The 22,185-nt window shown below is 47.6% G+C and overlaps 2 protein-coding genes and 1 long non-coding RNA gene across 27 annotated transcripts in view; all 3 read right to left on the reverse strand.

Annotated features, from left to right (window-relative positions):
- Positions 1-3,166: 3,166 nt before the first annotated feature.
- The window catches only part of usp7 (ubiquitin specific peptidase 7 (herpes virus-associated)), an 86,807-nt gene continuing 67,788 nt past the window's right edge, over positions 3,167-22,185 (reverse strand). The window contains 10 exon segments of the mRNA XM_052509318.1: positions 3,167-5,657; positions 5,660-5,671; positions 9,004-9,094; positions 10,407-10,478; positions 17,020-17,139; positions 17,492-17,588; positions 18,245-18,321; positions 19,367-19,471; positions 20,067-20,175; positions 21,304-21,371. Coding sequence (XP_052365278.1) covers positions 5,566-5,657; positions 5,660-5,671; positions 9,004-9,094; positions 10,407-10,478; positions 17,020-17,139; positions 17,492-17,588; positions 18,245-18,321; positions 19,367-19,471; positions 20,067-20,175; positions 21,304-21,371 — 843 coding nt within the window. The 3' untranslated portion in view covers positions 3,167-5,565.
- LOC127924592 (uncharacterized) lies at positions 10,486-13,943 on the reverse strand. Of its 25 annotated transcripts, none has more exons than XM_052509317.1 (2): positions 13,918-13,943; positions 10,486-12,575 (listed from the first exon to the last, which is right to left on the reverse strand). In XM_052509317.1, exon 2 carries the CDS (start codon positions 11,887-11,889, stop codon positions 10,984-10,986), a length of 906 nt encoding a protein of 301 aa, XP_052365277.1. In that variant the 5' UTR covers positions 11,890-12,575; positions 13,918-13,943; the 3' UTR covers positions 10,486-10,983. The 25 variants fall into 25 exon arrangements, with proteins under 25 accessions (XP_052365277.1, XP_052365274.1, XP_052365273.1 ...); XM_052509314.1 differs by having other exon boundaries at positions 13,891-13,922; XM_052509313.1 differs by lacking the exon at positions 13,918-13,943 and adding an exon at positions 13,864-13,895.
- LOC127924595 (uncharacterized) lies at positions 13,992-14,947 on the reverse strand. The gene is made up of 4 exons (XR_008118307.1): positions 14,765-14,947; positions 14,549-14,683; positions 14,306-14,386; positions 13,992-14,104 (listed from the first exon to the last, which is right to left on the reverse strand). It is a non-coding gene; the product is annotated as an uncharacterized LOC127924595 (long non-coding RNA).

Consider the following 22,185-nt stretch of genomic DNA (forward strand, 5'->3'; position numbering starts at 1 on the left):
AATATATATCTATATTCCCTTGAGTAACCTTATACAGAACCTTCAGATAGAAATGTGTTGTGTAGAACAGACATGATTCCCTGGTAAATGTATATCTATAATCCCTTGAGTAACCTTATACAGAACCTGCAGATAGAAATGTGTGTATGTCGGTTTGTCAACCCAGGGCCTTAATCAAGGGAATATAGATAGTAATGTATACATTTACCAGGGAATCATGTCTGTTCTACACAACACATTTCTATCTATATTCCCTTGAATAAGGCCCTGGGTTGACCAACCGACAGACAACGAGCCCAATATTCAGATAATTATCATTATAGCTATGATTCCTACAAATCGGGCGTCCTTTAGTGCTCTCCCCAGGTCTTCCCCCCCCTTTCAGAAAGCTGTTATGTACATAAAGGACTGAACTGGGTGTTATACCATATTTTAGAATAAACCAAATATGATTTTATTGAGAAAACTCATTATTCTAACTGTCAACTACAATGACGTGCAACAACATCACACAGCTGACCTGATGTTCTGTTATATTGTGTAACACCACCACACAGCTGACGAGAAATGGGAGTACTGTTATATTGCTTATATAGATTATATTCCTCTAATAAAATACATTATCACTTTTGTTGTGGTTTGGTTGTTGCATTAGACAGGGAGTTGAGAGTAAATGAGAGGTGGTTCTTAACTGATCCACTGGTCAAAATAAACAAGTTTTTTTTTTTTTTTTACCTTTATTTAACCAGGCAAGTCAGTTAAGAACAAATTCCTATTTTCAATGACGGCCTGGGAACAGTGGGTTAACTGAATGTTCAGGGGCAGAACGACAGATTTGTACCTTGTTTGCTCAGGGGTTTGAACTTGCAACCTTCCGGTTACTAGTCCAACACCACTAGGCTACCCTGCCGCCTCTACACTCTAACCACTAGGCTACCTGCTGGTTACTAGTCCAACACTAACCACTAGACTACCTGCTGGTTACTAGTCCAACACTCTAACCACTAGGCTACCTGCTGGTTACTAGTCCAACACTCTAACCACTAGGCTACCTGCTGGTTACTAGTCCAACGCTCTAACCAACACCTGCTACTAGTCCAACACCTAACCACTAGGCTACCTGCTGGTTACTAGTCCAACACTCTAACCACTAGGCTACCTGCTGGTTACTAGTCCAACACTAACCACTAGGCTACCTGCTGGTTACTAGTCCAACACTCTAACCACTAGGCTACCTGCTGGTTACTAGTCCAACACTCTAACCACTAGGCTACCTGCTGGTTACTAGTCCAACACTAACCACTAGGCTACCTGCTGGTTACTAGTCCAACACTAACCACTAGGCTACCTGCTGGTTACTAGTCCAACACTAACCACTAGGCTACCTGCTGGTTACTGGTCCAACACTCTAACCACTTCTTCCACATTGTTACGCTACAGCCTTATTCTTAACATTTATTAAATCACCCCCCCCATATCAATCTACACACAAAACCCCATGACAACAACAAAAACGGAAATATCACATTTAAATAAGTATTCAGACCCTTTACTCAGTACTTTGTGGAAGCACCTTTGACAGCGATTACAGCCTCTAGTCTTCTTGGGTTTGACGCTACAAGCTTGGCACACCTGTATTTGGGGAGTTTCTCCCATTCTTCTCTGCAGATCCTTTCAAGCTCTGTCAGGTTGGATGGGGAGCGTCGCTGCACAGCTATTTTCACGTCTCTCCAGAGATGTTCGATCGGGTTCAAGTCCGTGCTCTGACTGGGCCACACAAGGACATTCAGAGACTTGTCCCGAAGCCACTCCTGCATTGTCTTGGCTGTGTTCTTAGGATCGTTGTCCTGTTGGAAGTTGAACCTTCACCCCAGTCTGAGGTCCTGAGCACTCTGGAGCAGGTTTTCATCATGGATCTCTGTGTACTTTTCTCCGTTCATCTTTCCCTCGATCCTGACTAGTCTCCCAGTCTTTGCCGCTGAAAAACATCCCCTAAGCATGATGCTGCCACCACCATGCTTCACCATAGGGACAGTGCCTGGTTTCCTCCAGACGTAATGCTTGGCATTCAGGCCAAAGAGTTCAATCTTGGTTTCATCAGACCAGAGAATCATGTTTCTCCAGACCAGAGAATTGTGTTTCTCATGGTCTGAGAGTCCTTTAGGTGCCTTTTGGCAAACTCCAAGCAGGTTGTCATGTGCCTTTCACTGAGGAGTGACTTCAACCTGGCTACTCTATTATAAAAGCCTGACTAGTGGTGCAGAGATGGACATTATATAGACAGGTGTGCACCTTTCCAAATCATGTCCAATCAATTTAATTTAGACTCCAAGTAGAGTTAAGGAAACATCAAGGGTTATCAATGGAAACACGATGCCACTGAGCTCAATTTCAAGACCAGATATTTCTGTTTTTAATACATTTGCAAACATTTTGTATTGTGATGTCATTATGGGGGGTATTGTGATGTCATTATGGGGGTATTGTGATGTCATTATGGAGTATTGTGTGTAGATTGCTGAGGAAAAACTCATATTTAATCAATTATGGAATAAGGCTGTAAACGTAACTGTATGTGGAACTAGTCAAGGGGTCTGAATACACTGTGCATCCACACCACAACTACACTAGATTTTCTTTAAACATAAATCGGTATATTTCTGGAAGTAGGCCAACAAGACAACTTGCTCGTCCTGGTGCTGTCCTTCTCAGCATTGTTTGAACATATACATCCAGTATATACAGTGAGTGTACAAAACATTAAGAACACCTTAATATTGAGTTGTCCACATATAAAACCTGGTTTTAACTAGACTGGACTGGCAGCGAGCAGCACATGGAGGTGTTCTTAATGTTCTGTCCACTGGCTCCATATAAAACCTGGTTTTAACTAGACTCAGATGGGACTGGCAGCAAGCAGCACATGGAGGTGTTCTTAATGTCTGTCCACTGGCTCCACTGGTTTTAACTAGACTCAGATGGGACTGGCAAAGCAGCACATGGAGGTGTTTTAATGTTCTGTCCACTGTCTATATACTGGCTCCATATAAGATGGGACAGATGGGCAGCGAGCAGCACATGGAGGTGTTCTTAATGTTCTGTCCACTGGCTCCATATAAAACCTGGTTTTAACTCGACTCAGATGGGACTGGCAGCGAGCAGCACATGTTTTTATAGAAAATTTTATTCAACATACATTTTCCAGCAAAAAAAAAACCAAAAAAAAGGCAATATACAGGAGTAGTTGTGGTACACTGCTGCTACAGGGACGAGCTTCAACTGGAAACACACCCAATCAAGGAGGAACAAGGGCGTTGATCAGGGCCCGTATCCACCAAGAGTCTCAGGATAGTAGAGCTGGTCGAGCAGCAGTTTGGCCTTTTAGATCGTAAAAGAATAAGCTTGTACGGACAGATCCTAGATCAGCACTCGTAAATCAAATACTTTTTGTGGATAACGGGCCCTGATCTCATCATCTAGGGTGACAAAACTCCAGTAACTTTTTTCCCCCCAGAATTCCCTGGGTTTTCCCAGAAATCCCTGTTGGATGATTCCTCTGAATCAGAGGAGTAATACGCAGGTAGTCTGGAATCCTCCAACTGGGATGTGTGGAAAACCTGGGAGTTTTTTTGGGGGGGGGAAAAGTGACCATTTCTGAACCCTAAGCCCACCGGTCAGTAGCGCAGCTCGTTATCTTAACCCTTAACATCACTATCAGAACCAACGGGTGCCGTTAGTTAAAACAAAAACAGGAGAAAACAGAACCAAAACAAGAATCTAAAGAATCAAGGAACCCCCAAAAACCAAAAACCAAAAACTACACAAGAAATATGAACACCTGAATCTTCTCAGTTTGTAGCCAACCAATAACATCGTTCTGTGTTTCTCATTTCACATGTTTTTTTGTTGTGTTTTTTTAAATATATACACACAATTTCAAATCTCTTCACAAAGCCAACTATGATGGGCTTTTAGGGGGGGGGGGGGGGGCATTCCATCTGTGCTTAAGAAAAAAGGTCAATGTGTTTGTTGTTCTAGTAATAATTATAGTAACACTGGTTCTGTGTATATATGGTGAAACCAGAGGGCTCACTAATGGCCGAAGCTTCCTACGAAAGCAGCGCTACTCAGTCAAACTCCCCAAACCCCAGAGGTGGTACAGCCCATCACAAACCCTCAGTCAAACTCCCCCAGCACAAACCCTCAGTCAAACTCCCCCAGCACAAACCCTCAGTCAAACTCCCCCATCACCAACACCAGAGGTGGTACAGCCCATCACAAACCCTCAGTCAAACTCCCCCTACACAAACCCCAGAGGTGGTACAGCCCATCACAAACCCTCAGTCAAACTCCCCCTACACAAACCCCAGAGGTGGTACAGCCCATCACAAACCCTCAGTCAAACTCCCCCATCACCAACACCAGAGGTGGTACAGCCCATCACAAACCCTCAGTCAAACTCCCCCATCACCAACACCAGAGGTGGTACAGCCCATCACAAACCCTCAGTCAAACTCCCCCATCACCAACACCAGAGGTGGTACAGCCCATCACAAACCCTCAGTCAAACTCCCCTACACAAACCCCAGAGGTGGTACAGCCCATCACAAACCCTCAGGGATGGAGAGAACATAACAGGGCAGGAAAAGAGGAGAGGAAGGGCAACGTTAAAATCAAAAGACCAAAGTTGCCATTTACCAGTCCTGAGAAACGGCTTTGATATGGAGTGGCAACGTGCAAGATGAAAGTACAGACCACTTCTTCTCTTTTTACATTTATTTTAAACAGATGCTGTGGATTTTAAATTTATTATACAAGAAGATATTGCAGAAAAAAGACAAAAACTGATTTCTTTTTTTTTTTCTTTTTAAAGATGGAAACACTTTGACTAGTTGACTAAAGGAGAAGGGGGGTATGAAGAGGATCACATCAGGAATACTAGTCTCAAGCTTCAACACTTCTGCAACTGAGTCTCTTCTTTAAAAAGACCAAATCATCCTTCTTGGTTTCTGCTAACGATGTCGTCTATCTCTTTTCTCTGCCCCCCACTATACGCAGCAACGCTCTTTACGTTTTGAAACAACTCTTATTATTAAAAACAAAAAACAAAATAAACCAGGAAAAAGTCAAGTTCCATCTTCCTGTCCTTTTCTCCAATTTCATTTATTTCATCCAGACAAAAATAGGCAGTCGGAGTTAGAGAAGCCAAAAACCTAACAGCCTCAAAAACAGTAGAAGGGCGGTGGTGGGGGGAGGAAGGGAGAGAGGGGGTTTGGGTGGAAGGGGTGGTATAGTATTCATCATCATCATCATCATCAGCAGCCTGCTAATGGATGGATGGATGGATCCGTGTCTGTGGAAGGTGTTAGAGGTGGGGCACAGACAATTGGTTGGTTACAGTCTGTGGTTATGGTGGGTTAAGGAGGAAGAAGAGAGAGAGGAGGAAGAGGAGAGAGAGGGGAGAGGAGGAAGAGAGAGGAGGAAGAAGAGAGGAGGAAGAGGAGAGAGGAGGAAGAGGAGAGAGGAGGAAGAGGAGAGGAGGAAGAGGAGGAAGAGGAGGGTTGCTCAGTTGTGGATCTTGATAGCTTTCTCCAGGTAGGTATAGCGACCTCTCTTCGGGGCTTTGTTGAAGTGGTCCAGGCCTAACCAGGGTCGAGGTGGGACATGTTACCTAGAGGGGAGAGGAGGGATGTTACAAAACCACAGCACATAGTTAACATTCTGAGAGAGAGGAAGCCTGGTGGTGGTGGTCGTAGTAGTGTTACAAAACCACAGCACATAGTTAACATTCTGAAAGAGAGGAAGCTTGGTGGTGGTGGTAGTTGGAAGTGGATAGTAGTAGTAGTTAGCAGTAGTAGTGTCACAATACCACAGCACATAGTTAACATTCTGAGAGAGAGGAAGCAGGTGGTGGTGGTAGTTGTTGTAGTAGTATTAGTAGTTAGCAGTAGTAGCAGCAGGGGTAGTTAGTAGTAGTAGTGGCAGCGGTAGTTAGCAGTAGAAGTGGCAGCGGTAGTTAGTAGTAGAAGTGGCAGCGGTAGTTAGCAGTAGAAGTGGCAGCGGTAGAAGTGAGTAGTAGAAGTGGCAGCGGTAGTTAGTAGTAGAAGTGGCAGCGGTAGTTAGCAGTAGAAGTGGCAGCGGTAGTGAGTAGTAGAAGTGGCAGTGGCGGTAGTTAGTAGTAGAAGTGGCAGCGGTAGTAGAAGTAGTAGTAGTAGTGGCAGCGGTAGTTAGTAGTAGAAGTGGCAGCGGTAGTTAGTAGTAGAAGTGGCAGCGGTAGTTAGTAGTAGAAGTGGCAGCGGTAGTTAGTAGTAGAAGTGGCAGCGGTAGTAGTGAGTAGTAGAAGTGGCAGCGGTAGTGAGTAGTAGAAGTGGCAGCGGTAGTTAGTAGTAGTAGTGGCAGCGGTAGTTAGAAGTGGCAGCAGAAGTGGCAGTGGTAGTTAGTAGTAGTGGAAGTGGCAGCAGAAGTGGCAGTTAGTTAGTAGAAGTGGCAGCGGTAAGTGGCAGCGGTAGTTAGTAATAGAAGTGGCAGCGGTAGTTAGTAGTAGAAGTGGCAGCGGTAGTTAGTAATAGAAGTGGCAGCGGTAGTTCTGTAGCTCAGTTGGTAGAGCATGGCGCTTGTAACGCCAGGGTAGTGGGTTCGATTCCCGGGACCACCCATACGTAGAATGTATGCACACATGACTGTAAGTCGCTTTGGATAAAAGCGTCTGCTAAATGGCATATATTATTATTATTATTATTAGTTAGTAATAGAAGTGGCAGCGGTAGTTAGTAGTAGAAGTGGCAGCGGTAGTTAGTAGTAGTAGCAGTAGTAGTAGCAGCAGCGGTAGTTAGTAGTAGCAGTAGCAGCAGTAGTAGCAGCAGCGGTAGTTAGTAGTTAGCAGTAGCAGCGGTAGTTAGTAGTAGAAGTGGCAGCGGTAGTAAGTAGAAGTGGCAGCGGTAGTTAGTAGTAGAAGTGGCAGCGGTAGTTAGTAGTAGAAGTGGCAGCGGTAGTTAGTAGTAGAAGTGGCAGCGGTAGTTAGTAGTAGAAGTGGCAGCGGTAGTTAGTAGTAGAAGTGGCAGCGGTAGTTAGTAGTAGAAGTGGCAGCGGTAGTTAGTAGTAGAAGTGGCAGCGGTAGTTAGCAGTAGAAGTGGCAGCGGTAGTTAGTAGTAGAAGTGGCAGCGGTAGTTAGTAGTAGAAGCGGTAGTTAGTAGTAGAAGTGGCAGCGGTAGTTAGTAGTAGAAGTGGCAGCGGTAGTTAGTAGTAGAAGTGGCAGCGGTAGTTAGCAGTAGAAGTGGCAGCGGTAGTTAGTAGTAGAAGTGGCAGCGGTAGTTAGTAGTAGAAGTGGCAGCGGTAGTTAGTAGTAGAAGTGGCAGCGGTAGTTAGTAGTAGAAGTGGCAGCGGTTAGCAGTTAGTAGTAGAAGTGGCAGCGGTAGTTAGTAGTTAGCAGTAGTAGTAGCAGCGGTAGTTAGCAGTAGAAGTGGCAGCGGTAGTAAGTAGAAGTGGCAGCAGTAGTTAGTAGTAGAAGTGGCAGCGGTAGTTAGTAGTAGAAGTGGCAGAGGTAGTTAGTAGTATTAGTGGCAGCGGTAGTTAGTAGTAGAAGTGGCAGCGGTAGTTAGTAGTAGAAGTGGCAGCGGTAGTTAGTAGTAGAAGTGGCAGCGGTAGTTAGTAGTTAGCAGTAGTAGTAGCAGCGGTAGTTAGTAATAGAAGTGGCAGCGGTAGTTAGTAATAGAAGTGGCAGCGGTAGTTAGTAATTTTCAGTGGCAGTGGTAGTTAGTAGTAGACGTGGCAGCGGTAGTTAGTAGTAGTAGCAGTAGTAGTAGCAGCAGCGGTAGTTAGTAGTAGCAGTAGCAGCAGTAGTAGCAGCAGCGGTAGTTAGTAGTTAGCAGTAGCAGCGGTAGTTAGTAGTAGAAGTGGCAGCGGTAGTTAGCAGTATTAGCTAAAAGTCCCAGAATAACCACTGGGCTGATATTTGGTTCTTTCTGCCGGTTATCAACACAACACAGAATATCTTCTCCTCTATATTCCATTTCTTGTAAAAATATAACACCATGTTCCTGATCCAAACCCATATCAGAAACTCAGCAGACTAAACAATTGAACAACTACATGTAATTTGAGACAGGGTTCATTTGTTCATCTATGGCCATAATATTGGGTCAAATCACATTAGACCTATAATTCATAACAGCTAAATAATTGAATGTATTAAATTAATAGTTTAGGTCCAAAATGACAAAACACACATTGAAACTCATTTCTGAAGCTTCTATATTGCAATAATCTACATGACATAGAAATACAATCTAATTTACACAGCATACTAAGATTCCCAGAGTGCATTTCATTTCCCAGGGTGCAACGCTCTGCCCAGGACTGCTGGCTTGCTTGTCCACACAAAGGTGTGGACTAGCTACCGCCCCCTAGAAAAGACAAGTAGCCTGGCTAGCTACCGCCCCCAAGAGAAGACAAGTAGCCTGGCTAGCTACCGCCCCCAAGAGAAGACAAGTAGCCTGGCTAGCTACCGCCCCCTAGAGAAGACAAGTAGCCTGGCTAGCTACCGCCCCCTAGAGAAGACAAGTAGCCTGGCTAGCTACCGCCCCCTAGAGAAGACAAGTAGCCTGGCTAGCTACCGTCCCCAAGAGAAGACAAGTAGCCTGGACTAGCTACCGCCCCCTAGAGAAGACATGTAGCCTGCCTAGCTACCGCCCCCTAGAGAAGACAAGTAGCCTGGCTAGCTACCGCCCCCTAGAGAAGACAAGTAGCCTGGCTAGCTACCGTCCCCAAGAGAAGACAAGTAGCCTGGCTAGCTACCGCCCCCTAGAGAAGACAAGTAGCCTGGCTAGCTACCGTCCCCAAGAGAAGACAAGTAGCCTGGCTAGCTACCACCCCCCCAAGAGAAGAGACAGGCTGGATCCTCGCAATCCGTACACGACATTGGACAGAAGTTCCGAAAGTCTAGTGTTCAAAAGAGTACCAACGTTTTGGCATACCGTGCAAAACCAGTAGCTAGTAGTACTGTACCTGGCTGTGGCTGGAAGTCTTTCAGGTTGACCTCGTACTCATCCTCAGTGATGTGCTGATGCCGGCCCATCATCACTATCGCAAACTTGAACTGCAGACAAAACAAAGAACACAGTGAGTATTCAGTAAGGGGTTTATACTCCTCCCTCCTGGTTATAACTGCTCATCACTGAACAGGTCAGTAAGGGGTTTATACTTCTCCTTCCTGGTTTAAGGCTATAGATGGCTGATGGATGAAGCAGCATAGCGGCTAGGCTATAGATGGATGTAGCAGCATAGCGGCTAGGCTATAGATGTAGTTTTTAACAACAGAAAACAGTAGGCGTTTTAACAACGGTCTTCGCCGCAATTCCATTTCAAAACGTCGCTCAACTGTCAGTATGATTGTGTGTATCAAAACGCTCCCTTCACTCTGCGTGCTAAGTGGGAGTGGGAGCCAGCAGAGAAACAAAGGGCTGGGTTTCAGACTCATAAAAGACACACCGTTGTCTACGGTACCCTCGCCTTATGCTCTTGGGGGACTCCCCGTATGCGAGTGTACAATTATGTTGACGTCAGGCGGCTGAAACGTCCCATAATTCAATTCACCATGGTTGTACATCCCGCAAAGAAAAGTCAGCCGAAACTTTAACCTCGCCGTCAATACGGAGAAGTCAACATACAAGTTTAAAGTAAAAAAAACGAATGTAAAAAAGTGTAGAAAAATGTGCTGCTAATGCACACGACGGCACAAACACGTCTCGTAAAACTAATGATGTTTCTGTTTGGTTCGCATTTGGAAATGGTAGAAATAAACATTTTCCTTATTCAGAAGTTCCAGCTAGGCAGGCTAACGTTAGTTAGCTAATTTAATTTGCTAGCTATCCTACAGTAGGTGTATATGAATAATTATATAGTTAATATAAGTAGACATGCAATCATAATTGACTAACACATATAAAGCATCCACAAGCTACCGATGGCTGAAAATACAATTGCGGGATGAGACGACTTTCCGGGCAAGGGCGGGTCCATTTAAAAACCTAAATCATTAAGTTTCCACTTCATTTGAGGGCTGAGGGGAGAGGGTGTGTCTTTTAAGTGTTTGGAATGCAGCCAAGGACTGGGCAGACACTGTCATAGCAGGAAGCAGGTTACTTGTACATTACCGTTGACCAAATAATGGTTTTTAGAACACAAAAAATCTGCAGTTTGTGTAGCCTAATCATCGAAATTACCGACATTATCAAAACGGCTTCGGTATGAGGGCAATGTTGTCAGTAATTTTCGGTTTATCGTTAGTGGACACCCTGGTAAGAGAGCAATGGCGAGGGAGGAGGAGAGAGAGAAGGCGAGAGAGGGAAGGGAGGAGAGAGGGAAGGGAGAAATAGGGAGGGAGTGAAGACAGGGTAGAAAGTACTGACCTTCTCAAACTCTTTCTCCTGTATTTCCAGCATGCTCTGAATCCTCCTCATCACATCTCTGAACGGCTCACCCTGAGAACACACACAAGAGGTAGTCAAACGCACAGGAAAAACCCAGCAGCGATACAATCCTCCAAGCTGTTTAAAGGCACAGTCAATTTAGTGTATGTAAACTTCTGACCCACTGGAATTGTGATACAGTGAATTATAAGTGAAATAATCTGTCTGTAAACAATTGTTGTAAAAATTACTTGTGTCATGCACAAAGCAGATGTCCTAACCGACTTGCCAAAACTATAGTTTGTTGACAAGAAATTTGTGGAGTGGTTGAAAAACGAGTTCTAATGACTCCAACCTAAGTGTATGTAAACTTCCAACTTCAAGTGTATATCAAACCTTTAATCTACTCAAAGATCCATTATTAGCGTGTTCTAACCACTCCTATAAAAATGATGGATTATCAGACACTCAACAAGGTCTGATTTCATTATTACTGAAACAGGACCCAGGGGGTAAGTATAAAAATCCAGTCTAAAAAAAATAACAAAAAAAAAAAAATTGGAGGCCCCTTTACACTTCATTGCTGTGATGCAAAACTCCTGACAAAATGCAGAGCGAATAGAACAACTTCGAAAAAAGACTGTTGATAAATCTTGGGGAATCTCTTGTCCAACAGGTTAAAGTCATGTACAGCAACACCAAGATTTAAAATCATAGAAATAAACTCCTCAGAAAATATTGAACGGCCAGGAGGAGTTAAACAAGGCTGTCCGTTGTCTCCATATGTATTTGTTCTGTCCGTTGTCTCCATATGTATTTGTTCTGTCCGTTGTCTCCATATGTATTCGTTCTGTCCGTTGTCTCCATATGTATTTGTTCTGTCCGTTGTCTCCATATGTATTCGTTCTGTCCGTTGTCTCCATATGTATTCGTTCTGTCCGTTGTCTCCATATGTATTCGTTCTGTCCGTTGTCTCCATATGTATTCGTTCTGTCCGTTGTCTCCATATGTATTCGTTCTGTCCGTTGTCTCCATATGTATTCGTTCTGTCCGTTGTCTCCATATGTATTCGTTCTGTCCGTTGTCTCCATATGTATTCGTTCTGTCCGTTGTCTCCATATGTATTCGTTCTGTCCGTTGTCTCCATATGTATTCGTTCTGTCCGTTGTCTCCATATGTATTCGTTCTGTCCGTTGTCTCCATATGTATTCGTTCTGTCCGTTGTCTCCATATGTATTTGTTCTGTCCGTTGTCTCCATATGTATTTGTTCTGTCCGTTGTCTCCATATGTATTCGTTCTGTCCGTTGTCTCCATATGTATTTGTTCTGTCCGTTGTCTCCATATGTATTTGTTCTGTCCGTTGTCTCCATATGTATTCGTTCTGTCCGTTGTCTCCATATGTATTTGTTCTGTCCGTTGTCTCCATATGTATTTGTTCTGTCCGTTGTCTCCATATGTATTTGTTCTGTCCGTTGTCTCCATATGTATTTGTTCTGTCCGTTGTCTCCATATGTATTTGTTCTGGCCATTGAAATGCTCTCTTAAGTTTAGATCGAACAATTAACATCAAGGGTTTACAAAATCATAGACTAAAAACAAGTGTTAATATATGCAGATGATTCAAGTTTCTCAACTTTTTAATGATTTTTAAATTTCATTTTGTTTTTAAATCACACCGTTTAACTCTAATCATATCACAGTTTATGTATTCACTAATGACGCTATCTACTCCAGACTACTCATCTTTCAAATTACATTATGAGCAAATAATATTTACATTTATTTGGAATGGTAACCCAAATAAAATTAAACGTGCTTATTTATATAATTAATATGTTTGGGGGACTGAAATGTAATATATTAAAAAGCATTAAAAGATCTCACTAAAAGCTTCACTCATACAAAAGTTCTACTGAAACCCAAAATGGTTCCTCAGTAGCAACATTTGTTGTTAATCCACAATACTAATCTAGTGAAAAGGAAGCACACAATATGAACATGCATCCTGTTGGCAACAAGGCACTAAAGTAATACTGCAAAAAATGTGGCAAAGCAATTATCTTGTTTTAACAACATTATGTGGCAAAAATAGTAGCAGTGCAGTACAACAAGACTAGACGCCTCTGTCCGAGACGGCAGACTAGACGCCTCTGTCCGAGACGGCAGACCTCTGTCCGAGACGGCAGACTGGACGCCTCTGTCCGAGACGGCAGACTGGACGCCTCTGTCCGAGCAGACTGGACGCCTCTGTCCGCCTCTGTCCGAGACGCCTCTGTCCAGACTAGACGCCTCTGTCCGAGACGCCTCTGTCCGAGACGAGACGCCTCTGTCCGAGACTAGACGCCTCTGTCCGAGACTAGACGCCTCTGTCCGAGACGGCAGACAGACGACGCCTCTGTCCGAGACGGCAGACACCTCTGTCCGAGACGCCTCTGTCCAGACTAGACGCCTCTGTCCAGAGACGGCAGACGGCAGACTAGACGCCTCTGTCCGAGACGGCAGACTAGACGCCTCTGTCCGAGACGGCAGACTAGACGCCTCTGTCCGAGACGGCAGACTAGACGCCTCTGTCCGAGACGGCAGACTAGACGCCTCTGTCCGAGACGGCAGACTAGACGCCTCTGTCCGAGACGGCAGACTAGACGCCTCTGTCCGAGACGGCAGACTAGACGCCTCTGTCCGAGACGGCAGACTAGACGCCTCTGTCCGAGACGGCAGACTAGACGCCTCTGTCCGAGACGGCAGACTAGACGCCTCTGTCCGAGACGGCAGACTAGACGCCTCTGTCCGAGACGGCAGACTAGACGCCTCTGTCCGAGACGGCAGACTAGACGCCTCTGTCCGAGACGGCAGACTAGACGCCTCTGTCCGAGACGGCAGACTAGACGCCTCTGTCCGAGACGGCAGACACCTCTGTCCGAGACGCCTCTGTCCGAGACGGCAGACTAGACGCCTCTGTCCGAGACGGCAGACTAGACGCCTCTGTCCGAGACGGCAGACTAGACGCGCCTCTGTCCGAGACGGCAGACTAGACACCTCTGTCCGAGACGGCAGACTAGACGCCTCTGTCCGAGACGGCAGAGACGAGAGACTAGACGCCTCTGTCCGAGACGGCAGACGACGACGCTCTGTCCGAGACGGCAGACTAGACGCCTCTGTCCGAGACGGCAGACTAGACGACGCCTCTGTCCGAGACGGCAGACTAGACACCTCTGTCCGAGACGGCAGACGAGACGGCAGACGACGCCTCTGTCCGAGACGGCAGACTAGACGCCTCTGTCCGAGACGGCAGACTAGACGCCTCTGTCCGAGACGGCAGACTAGACGCCTCTGTCCGAGACGGCAGACTAGACGCCTCTGTCCGAGACGGCAGACTAGACGCCTCTGTCCGAGACGGCAGACTAGACGCCTCTGTCCGAGACGGCAGACTAGACGCCTCTGTCCGAGACGGCAGACTAGACGCCTCTGTCCGAGACGGCAGACTAGACGCCTCTGTCCGAGACGGCAGACTAGACGCCTCTGTCCGAGACGGCAGACTAGACGCCTCTGTCCGAGACGCAGCAGACTGTCCGAGACGCAGACTAGACACCTCTGTCCGAGACGGCAGACTAGACACCTCTGTCCGAGACGGCAGACTAGACACCTCTGTCCGAGACGGCAGACTAGACACCTCTGTCCGAGACGGCAGACTAGACACCTCTGTCCGAGACGGCAGACTAGACGCCTCTGTCCGAGACGGCAGACTAGACACCTCTGTCCGAGACGGCAGACTAGACGCCTCTGTCCGAGACGGCAGACTAGACACCTCTGTCCGAGACGGCAGACTAGACGGCAGACTAGACACCTCTGTCCGAGACGGCAGACTAGACGCCTCTGTCCGAGACGGCAGACTAGACACCTCTGTCCGAGACGGCAGACTAGACACCTCTGTCCGAGACGGCAGACTAGACACCTCTGTCCGAGACGGCAGACTAGACACCTCTGTCCGAGACGGCAGACTAGACGCCTCTGTCCGAGACGGCAGACTAGACACCTCTGTCCGAGACGGCAGACTAGACGCCTCTGTCCGAGACGGCAGACTAGACACCTCTGTCCGAGACGGCAGACTAGACGCCTCTGTCCGAGACGGCAGACTAGACACCTCTGTCCGAGACGGCAGACTAGACACCTCTGTCCGAGACGGCAGACTAGACACCTCTGTCCGAGACGGCAGACTAGACACCTCTGTCCGAGACGGCAGACTAGACACCTCTGTCTGAGACGGCAGACTAGACACCTCTGTCTGAGACAGCAGACTAGACACCTCTGTCTGAGACAGCAGACTAGACACCTCTGTCTGAGACAGCAGACTAGACACCTCTGTCTGAGACAGTAGACTAGAGTCCCACCAGATCCAGTCAGAACAGTCAGTCCCACCAGATCCAGTCAGACCAGTCAGTCCCACCAGATCCAGTCAGACCAGTCAGTCCCACCAGATCCAGTCAGACCAGTCAGTCCCACCAGATCCAGTCAGACCAGTCAGTCCCACCAGATCCAGTCAGATCCAGTCAGACCAGTCAGTCCCACCAGATCCAGTCAGACCAGTCCAGATCCAGTCAGTCCCACCAGATCCAGTCAGTCAGAACAGTCAGTCCCACCAGATCCAGTCAGTCAGAACAGTCAGTCCCACCAGATCCAGTCAGTCAGAACAGTCAGTCCCACCAGATCCAGTCAGTCAGAACAGTCAGTCCCACCAGATCCAGTCAGTCAGAACAGTCAGTCCCACCAGATCCAGTCAGTCAGAACAGTCAGTCCCACCAGATCCAGTCAGTCAGAACAGTCAGTCCCACCAGATCCAGTCAGTCAGAACAGTCAGTCCCACCAGATCCAGTCAGACCAGTCAGTCCCACCAGATCCAGTCAGACCAGTCAGTCCCACCAGATCCAGTCAGACCAGTCAGTCCCACCAGATCCAGTCAGACCAGTCAGTCCCACCAGATCCAGTCAGACCAGTCAGTCCCACCAGATCCAGTCAGACCAGATGTCCCACCAGATCCAGTCAGACCAGTCAGTCCCACCAGATCCAGTCAGACCAGTCAGTCCCACCAGATCCAGTCAGACCAGTCAGTCCCACCAGATCCAGTCAGACCAGTCAGTCCCACCAGATCCAGTCAGACAGTCAGTCCCACCAGATCCAGTCAGACCAGTCAGTCCCACCAGATCCAGTCAGACAGTCAGTCCCACCAGAGATCCAGTCAGTCCCACCAGATCCAGTCAGAACAGTCAGTCCCACCAGATCCAGTCAGACCAGTCAGTCCCACCAGATCCAGTCAGACCAGTCAGTCCCACCAGAGTCAGTCAGTCCCACCAGATCCAGTCAGAACAGTCAGTCCCACCAGATCCAGTCAGACCAGTCAGTCCCACCAGATCCAGTCAGTCCCACCAGATCCCAGTCAGACCAGTCAGTCCCACCAGATCCAGTCAGACCAGTCAGTCCCACCAGATCCAGTCAGTCCCAGACCAGAGACCAGTCAGTCCCACCAGATCCAGTCAGACCAGTCAGTCCCACCAGATCCAGTCAGACCAGTCAGTCCCACCAGATCCAGTCAGGGCGTCAGAGTCCCACCAGATCCAGTCAGAACAGTCAGTCCCACCAGATCCAGTCAGACCAGTCAGTCCCACCAGATCCAGTCAGACCAGTCAGTCCCACCAGATCCAGTCAGACCAGTCAGTCCCACCAGATCCAGTCAGACCAGTCAGTCCCACCAGATCCAGTCAGACCAGTCAGTCCCACCAGATCCAGTCAGACCAGTCAGTCCCACCAGATCCAGTCAGACCAGTCAGTCCCACCAGATCCAGTCAGACCAGTCAGTCCCACCAGATCCAGTCAGACCAGTCAGTCCCACCAGATCCAGTCAGACCAGTCAGTCCCACCAGATCCAGTCAGACCAGTCAGTCCCACCAGATCCAGTCAGAACAGTCAGTCCCACCAGATCCAGTCAGAACAGTCAGTCCCACCAGATCCAGTCAGAACAGTCAGTCCCACCAGATCCAGTCAGACCAGTCAGTCCCACCAGATCCAGTCAGAACAGTCAGTCCCACCAGATCCAGTCAGAACAGTCAGTCCCACCAGATCCAGTCAGACCAGTCAGTCCCACCAGATCCAGTCAGACCAGTCAGTCCCACCAGATCCAGTCAGACCAGTCAGTCCCACCAGATCCAGTCAGTCCCAGTCCCCACCAGTCCCAGTCAGTCAGTCCCACCAGAGTCAGACCAGTCAGTCCCACCAGATCCAGTCAGACCAGTCAGTCCCACCAGATCCAGTCAGACCAGTCAGTCCCACCAGATCCAGTCAGAACAGTCAGTCCCACCAGATCCAGTCAGACCAGTCAGTCCCACCAGATCCAGTCAGACCAGTCAGTCCCACCAGATCCAGTCAGACCAGTCAGTCCCACCAGATCCAGTCAGAACAGTCAGTCCCACCAGATCCAGTCAGACCAGTCAGTCCCACCAGATCCAGTCAGAACAGTCAGTCCCACCAGATCCAGTCAGACCAGTCAGTCCCACCAGATCCAGTCAGACCAGTCAGTCCCACCAGATCCAGTCAGTCAGAACAGTCAGTAAGACAACACACCTGTCTGATCTTCAACAGGAAAGGGATTCCAAAAGTTCCAAAGACCTCCTTGTGGAAATGTGCGACGGGAATCAACATCTCAGTGTCCTTATCCAGGTCTACCTGGTCCAGAGGAAGTTCCTAGAGCGAGAGAGAGAGGGGTTAGGAGGAGAGGAGGAACATACCTCTATTCTGAACGGTAAAATAGTGAAGAGAGAGAGAGAGAGAGTTCCATAGAGGAGCAGAGAAGAGAACATATCTCTATTCTTAAAAACTTGTGGAGAGAGATTTGTCCTTATCCAGTGAGCAGAGAGATGTTCCTAGAGCGAGAGAGAGGAGGAAGAGAGGAACATACCTCTATTCTGAAGGTGTAGACAGGGCGGTATGACCAGAGAGATGTTAGGAGGAGAGGAGGAACATACCTCTATTCTGAAGGTGTAGAGAGAGAGAGAGGAGTGAGCAGAGAGATGTTAGGAGGAGAGGAGGAACATACCTCTATTCTGAAGGTACGGCTGGCGGCGGGAGATAAACATTCTAACAGGTCCTCCTGGTGAACCCCGATGATCTTATAGCTTACTATCTCCAACAGTCTGGAGAGGGAGGTGGGAGAGAGGGGCGGGAGAGAGAGAGAGAGGGCGTGAGAGAGAGAGGGCGGTGAGAGGAGAGAGAGGGCGTGAGGGAGAGAGGAAGAGGGCGGTGATGAGGGAGAAAGAGAGGGCCCCGAGGGAGAGAGAGGGGCGTGAGGGAAGAGAGGGGCGTATGAGGCAGGCCCCGCCCCAGAGGGCGTGAGGCAGGGAGAGAGAGAGGGCGTGAGGGAGAGAGAGGGAGAGAGAGAGAGGGCGGGGGGGGAGAGATAAGAGGGCGGGATGAGAGAAAGAGGGCGTGAGGGAGAGAAAGAGGGCGTGAGGGAGAGAAAGAGAACCCCAGGGGCGTACAGGGAGAGAAAGAGGGCACTGTGGTGACAGGGAGAGAACAGAGGGCGTGTTTATCTGATCAGTGAGGGAGAGAGACCAATAACAGGGGGGTGATGATCACAGAGGGGCCCAGGGAGAGAGGATTTTCATACACATGTTTATTTTTGAGTGAGAGGTTAGAGGCAGGGTGGCTGAAGTGAAAGGTTGTGTGTTTGGTACCATAGAACAGCAGCAGTTATGCCTATAATACCATTGAAGAACCCCAGGGTGTAATACAGGCCTACCAATAACAGAGGGCAGCACTGTATGACAGTCCTCTGCCCCCCCACCACTTCTCTGAGCCTTTGTCGGAGAGCTCAGGCCCAGCTCTAACATAACCTAGCAGGTCCCTGACACAGCTTCGTTTTATCTGGGCAGAAGTGATAACAGGGCTGGATTCATCCCACACTAGTTAGTCATTTATTCATCATCAGGGTCAAAAGGTTGGGACCAAATACAAAGCCTGAGTGAGATCACATTTTTCATACGAGGTGACAGTACAGAATGTTACTTTTTAACTTTTGATGTAGATACATAAATGCTTTAATTTCTAAAACTAAAACAGATATGAAAATACCCTCAAATAAAAAAAATATGACACTATTCTAGGAAACTAAAATGTGAAATGTTGTCTCTACTGTGTAAATCTAAATGTCGTCTCTCTACTGTGTGTAAATCTAAATGTCGCCCCCCACTCTCTACTGTGTGTGACCATGTCGCCCACCACTCTCTACTGTGTGTAATGTCGTGTCTCTACTGTGTGTAATCTAAATGTCGTGTCTCTACTGTGTGTAATCTAAATGTCGTGTCTCTACTGTGTGTAATCTAAATGTCGTCTCTCTACTGTGTGTAATCTAAATGTCGTGTCTCTACTGTGTGTAATCTAAATGTCGTGTCTCTACTGTGTGTAATCTAAATGTCGTGTCTCTACTGTGTGTAATCTAAATGTCGTGTCTCTACTGTGTGTAATCTAAATGTCGTGTCTCTACTGTGTGTAATCTAAATGTCGTGTCTCTACTGTGTGTAATCTAAATGTCATCTCTCTACTGTGTGTAATCTAAATGTAGTGTCTCTACTGTGTGTAATCTAAATGTCGTGTCTCTACTGTGTGTAATCTAAATGTCGGGTCTCTACTGTGTGTAATCTAAATGTCGGGTCTCTACTGTGTGTAATCTAAATGTCGGGTCTCTACTGTGTGTAATCTAAATGTTGTCTCTACTGTGTGTAATCTAAATGTAGTGTCTACTGTGTGTAATCTAAATGTAGTGTCTACTGTGTGTAATCTAAATGTCGTCTCTACTGTGTGTAATCTAAATGTAGTGTCTACTGTGTGTAATCTAAATGTCTCTACTGTGTGTAATCTAAATGTCTCTACTGTGTGTAATCTAAATGTCTCTACTGTGTGTAATCTAAACAGGGAGGGGGGGGGGGGGTGATGTTACCTCTTCTCTGTATTGGCTGTTGAGCCATATGGACTTAAAGCTCCTCCTGTTCTCAAAGTCTGTGATCTTCATCTTCAACTGAGAGGAGACAACATTAACAGTCAGTACACACACACACGAAACACAAACACCCATAGGTACAGGTGTTAAACATCTGAATGGGGACTGATAGGAAGTGACTCGTATCTTAAACATCTGAATGGGGACTGATAGGAAGTGACTCGCTGCTCTGCTGTCTACCGAGAGACACACCGTTCTTCACCGGGACGCGCCAGTCAAGTTTAAATAGACTCAGTCATCCGCTGTCACGTCGCCGTCAATGATGACTGTCAATCATATCTCTCACACACACACACACACACACACCCACACACACACCACCACACACACACACACACCCCACACACACACACACACACCCCCACACACACACACCCCACCCCACACACACACCACACACACACACACCCACACACCCCACACACACACACACACACACACACACACACACACACACACACCCCCCACACCACACACCCCACCCCCACCCCCCCACCACACCCACACACCCCACACACACCCACACCCATCCCACACACACCCACACCCATCCCACACACACACCCACACACACACTCACACACACACACCCACACCCCACACACACCCCTACCTGTTGGTAGTAGAGTTTCTTGGGTTGACGTGGTTTGAAGAACTGCAGCAAATCTCGGAGAGTTCCTTCATAGTTGTGTCTGAGAGGATTCCCAGGTCCGTCTCTGTACCTGCCCAGAGAGGAGAGGAGAGGGGGAGGAAAGAGGAGGCGGAGAGACAGAGGAAGGAGGAGAAACATAGGGAAGGGGGAGGAGAGAGAGGGAAGGAGGAGAAGAGAGAGAGAGGAAGGAGGAGGAGAAGAGAGAGAGGAAGGAAGGAGGAGAGAGAGGGAGTAGGATATGAGAAGAGAGAGAGGGAGTAGGAGGAGAAGAGAGAGAGGGAAGGAGGAGAAGAGAGAGAGAGGGAGTAGGATATGAGCGAGAGAGAGGGAGTAGGAGGAGAGAGAGGAAGGAGGAGGAGAGAGAGGGAGTAGGATATGAGAGAGAGAGAGGGAGTAGGAGGAGAAGAGAGAGAGAGAAGGAGGAGGAGAAGAGAGAGAGAGAAGGAGGAGGAGAGAGAGAGAGAGAGAGGAGGAGAAGAGAGAGAGAGAGGAGGAGGAGAGAGAGAGAGAGAGGAGGAGAAGAGAGAGAGAGAAGGAGGAGGAGAAGAGAGAGAGAGAAGGAGGAGGAGAAGAGAGAGAGAGAAGGAGGAGGAGAAGAGAGAGAGAGAAGGAGGAGGAGAAGAGAGAGAGAAGGAGGAGGAGAAGAGAGAGAGAAGGAGGAGAAGAGAGAGAGAAGAAGGAGGAGAAGAGAGAGAGAAGGAGGAGAAGAGAGAGGGAAGGAGGAGAAGAGAGAGGGAAGGAGGAGAAGAGAGAGGGAAGGAGGAGAAGAGAGAGAGAAGGAGGAGGAGAAGAGAGAGGGAAGGAGGAGAAGAGAGAGGGAAGGAGGAGAGAGAGAGAGGGAAGGAGGAGGAGAGAGAGGGAAGGAGGAGGAGAGAGAGGGAAGGAGGAGGAGAGAGGGGAAGGAGGAGAGAGAGAGGGAAGGAGGAGGAGAGAGAGAGGGAAGGAGGAGGAGAGAGAGAGGGAAGGAGGAGGAGAGAGAGAGGGAAGGAGGAGGAGAGAGAGAGGGAAGGAGGAGGAGAGAGAGAGGGAAGGAGGAGGAGAGAGAGAGGGAAGGAGGAGGAGAGAGAGAGGGAGTAGGAGGAGAGAGAGAGGGACAGGTTACTCAACAAGTCAACTTGGGGCATCAAACTTTTTGTACCGACTCAGTGTCGGCACGTAAAACCGGAGTGTGTGTCCGTGTGTGTGACGGCAGTCCTACCCCTGGGACTTGAAGAACTGGAGGAGCATGGGATCTGTGTTCAACCTCTGAGCCACCGTCTTCGCCACCTGACAAGACAAGTTAAAGAGACTCTCCAGTACTTTTGTAGGGTGCGGCACAGCTTCAAGAAAACAGTTGCTTTCAAACTAGGGATTGATTTCATGGCAAATTGAGGTAAGACAGTAATTCCGCTCATAGATTAATACATGAATATGAACAACAAACACCTTGACACATCCAGCCCAAAGCAGTAGGTTCAAAAATACATTTAGTGGCCAATGTACCAGAGCATGTCTTTAACAAAACACACTAGCTTTATGGAACAATACCCAATGTACCAGAGCATGTCTTTAAACACGCTAGCTTTATGGAACAATACCCAACGTACCAGAGCATGTCTTTAAACACACTAGCTTTATGGAACAATACCCAATGTACCAGAGCATGTCTTTAACAAAACACACTAGCTTTATGGAACAATACCCAAAGTACCAGAGCATGTCTTTAACAAAACACACTAGCTTTATAGAACAATACCCAATGTACCAGAGCATGTCTTTAACAAAACACACTAGCTTTATAGAACAATACCCAAAGTACCAGAGCATGTCTTTAACAAAACACACTAGCTTTATAGAACAATACCCAATGTACCAGAGCATGTCTTTAAACACACTAGCTTTATGGAACAATACCCAAAGTACCAGAGCATGTCTTTAAACACACTAGCTTTATGGAACAATACCCAAAGTACCAGAGCATGTCTTTAAACACACTAGCTTTATGGAACAATACCCAATGTACCAGAGCATGTCTTTAACAAAACACACTAGCTTTATGGAACAATACCCAAAGTACCAGAGAATGTCTTTAAACACACTA

This window comes from Oncorhynchus keta, unplaced genomic scaffold, assembly GCF_023373465.1.
Source record: "Oncorhynchus keta strain PuntledgeMale-10-30-2019 unplaced genomic scaffold, Oket_V2 Un_contig_4357_pilon_pilon, whole genome shotgun sequence".
Lineage (NCBI taxonomy): Eukaryota > Metazoa > Chordata > Actinopteri > Salmoniformes > Salmonidae > Oncorhynchus > Oncorhynchus keta.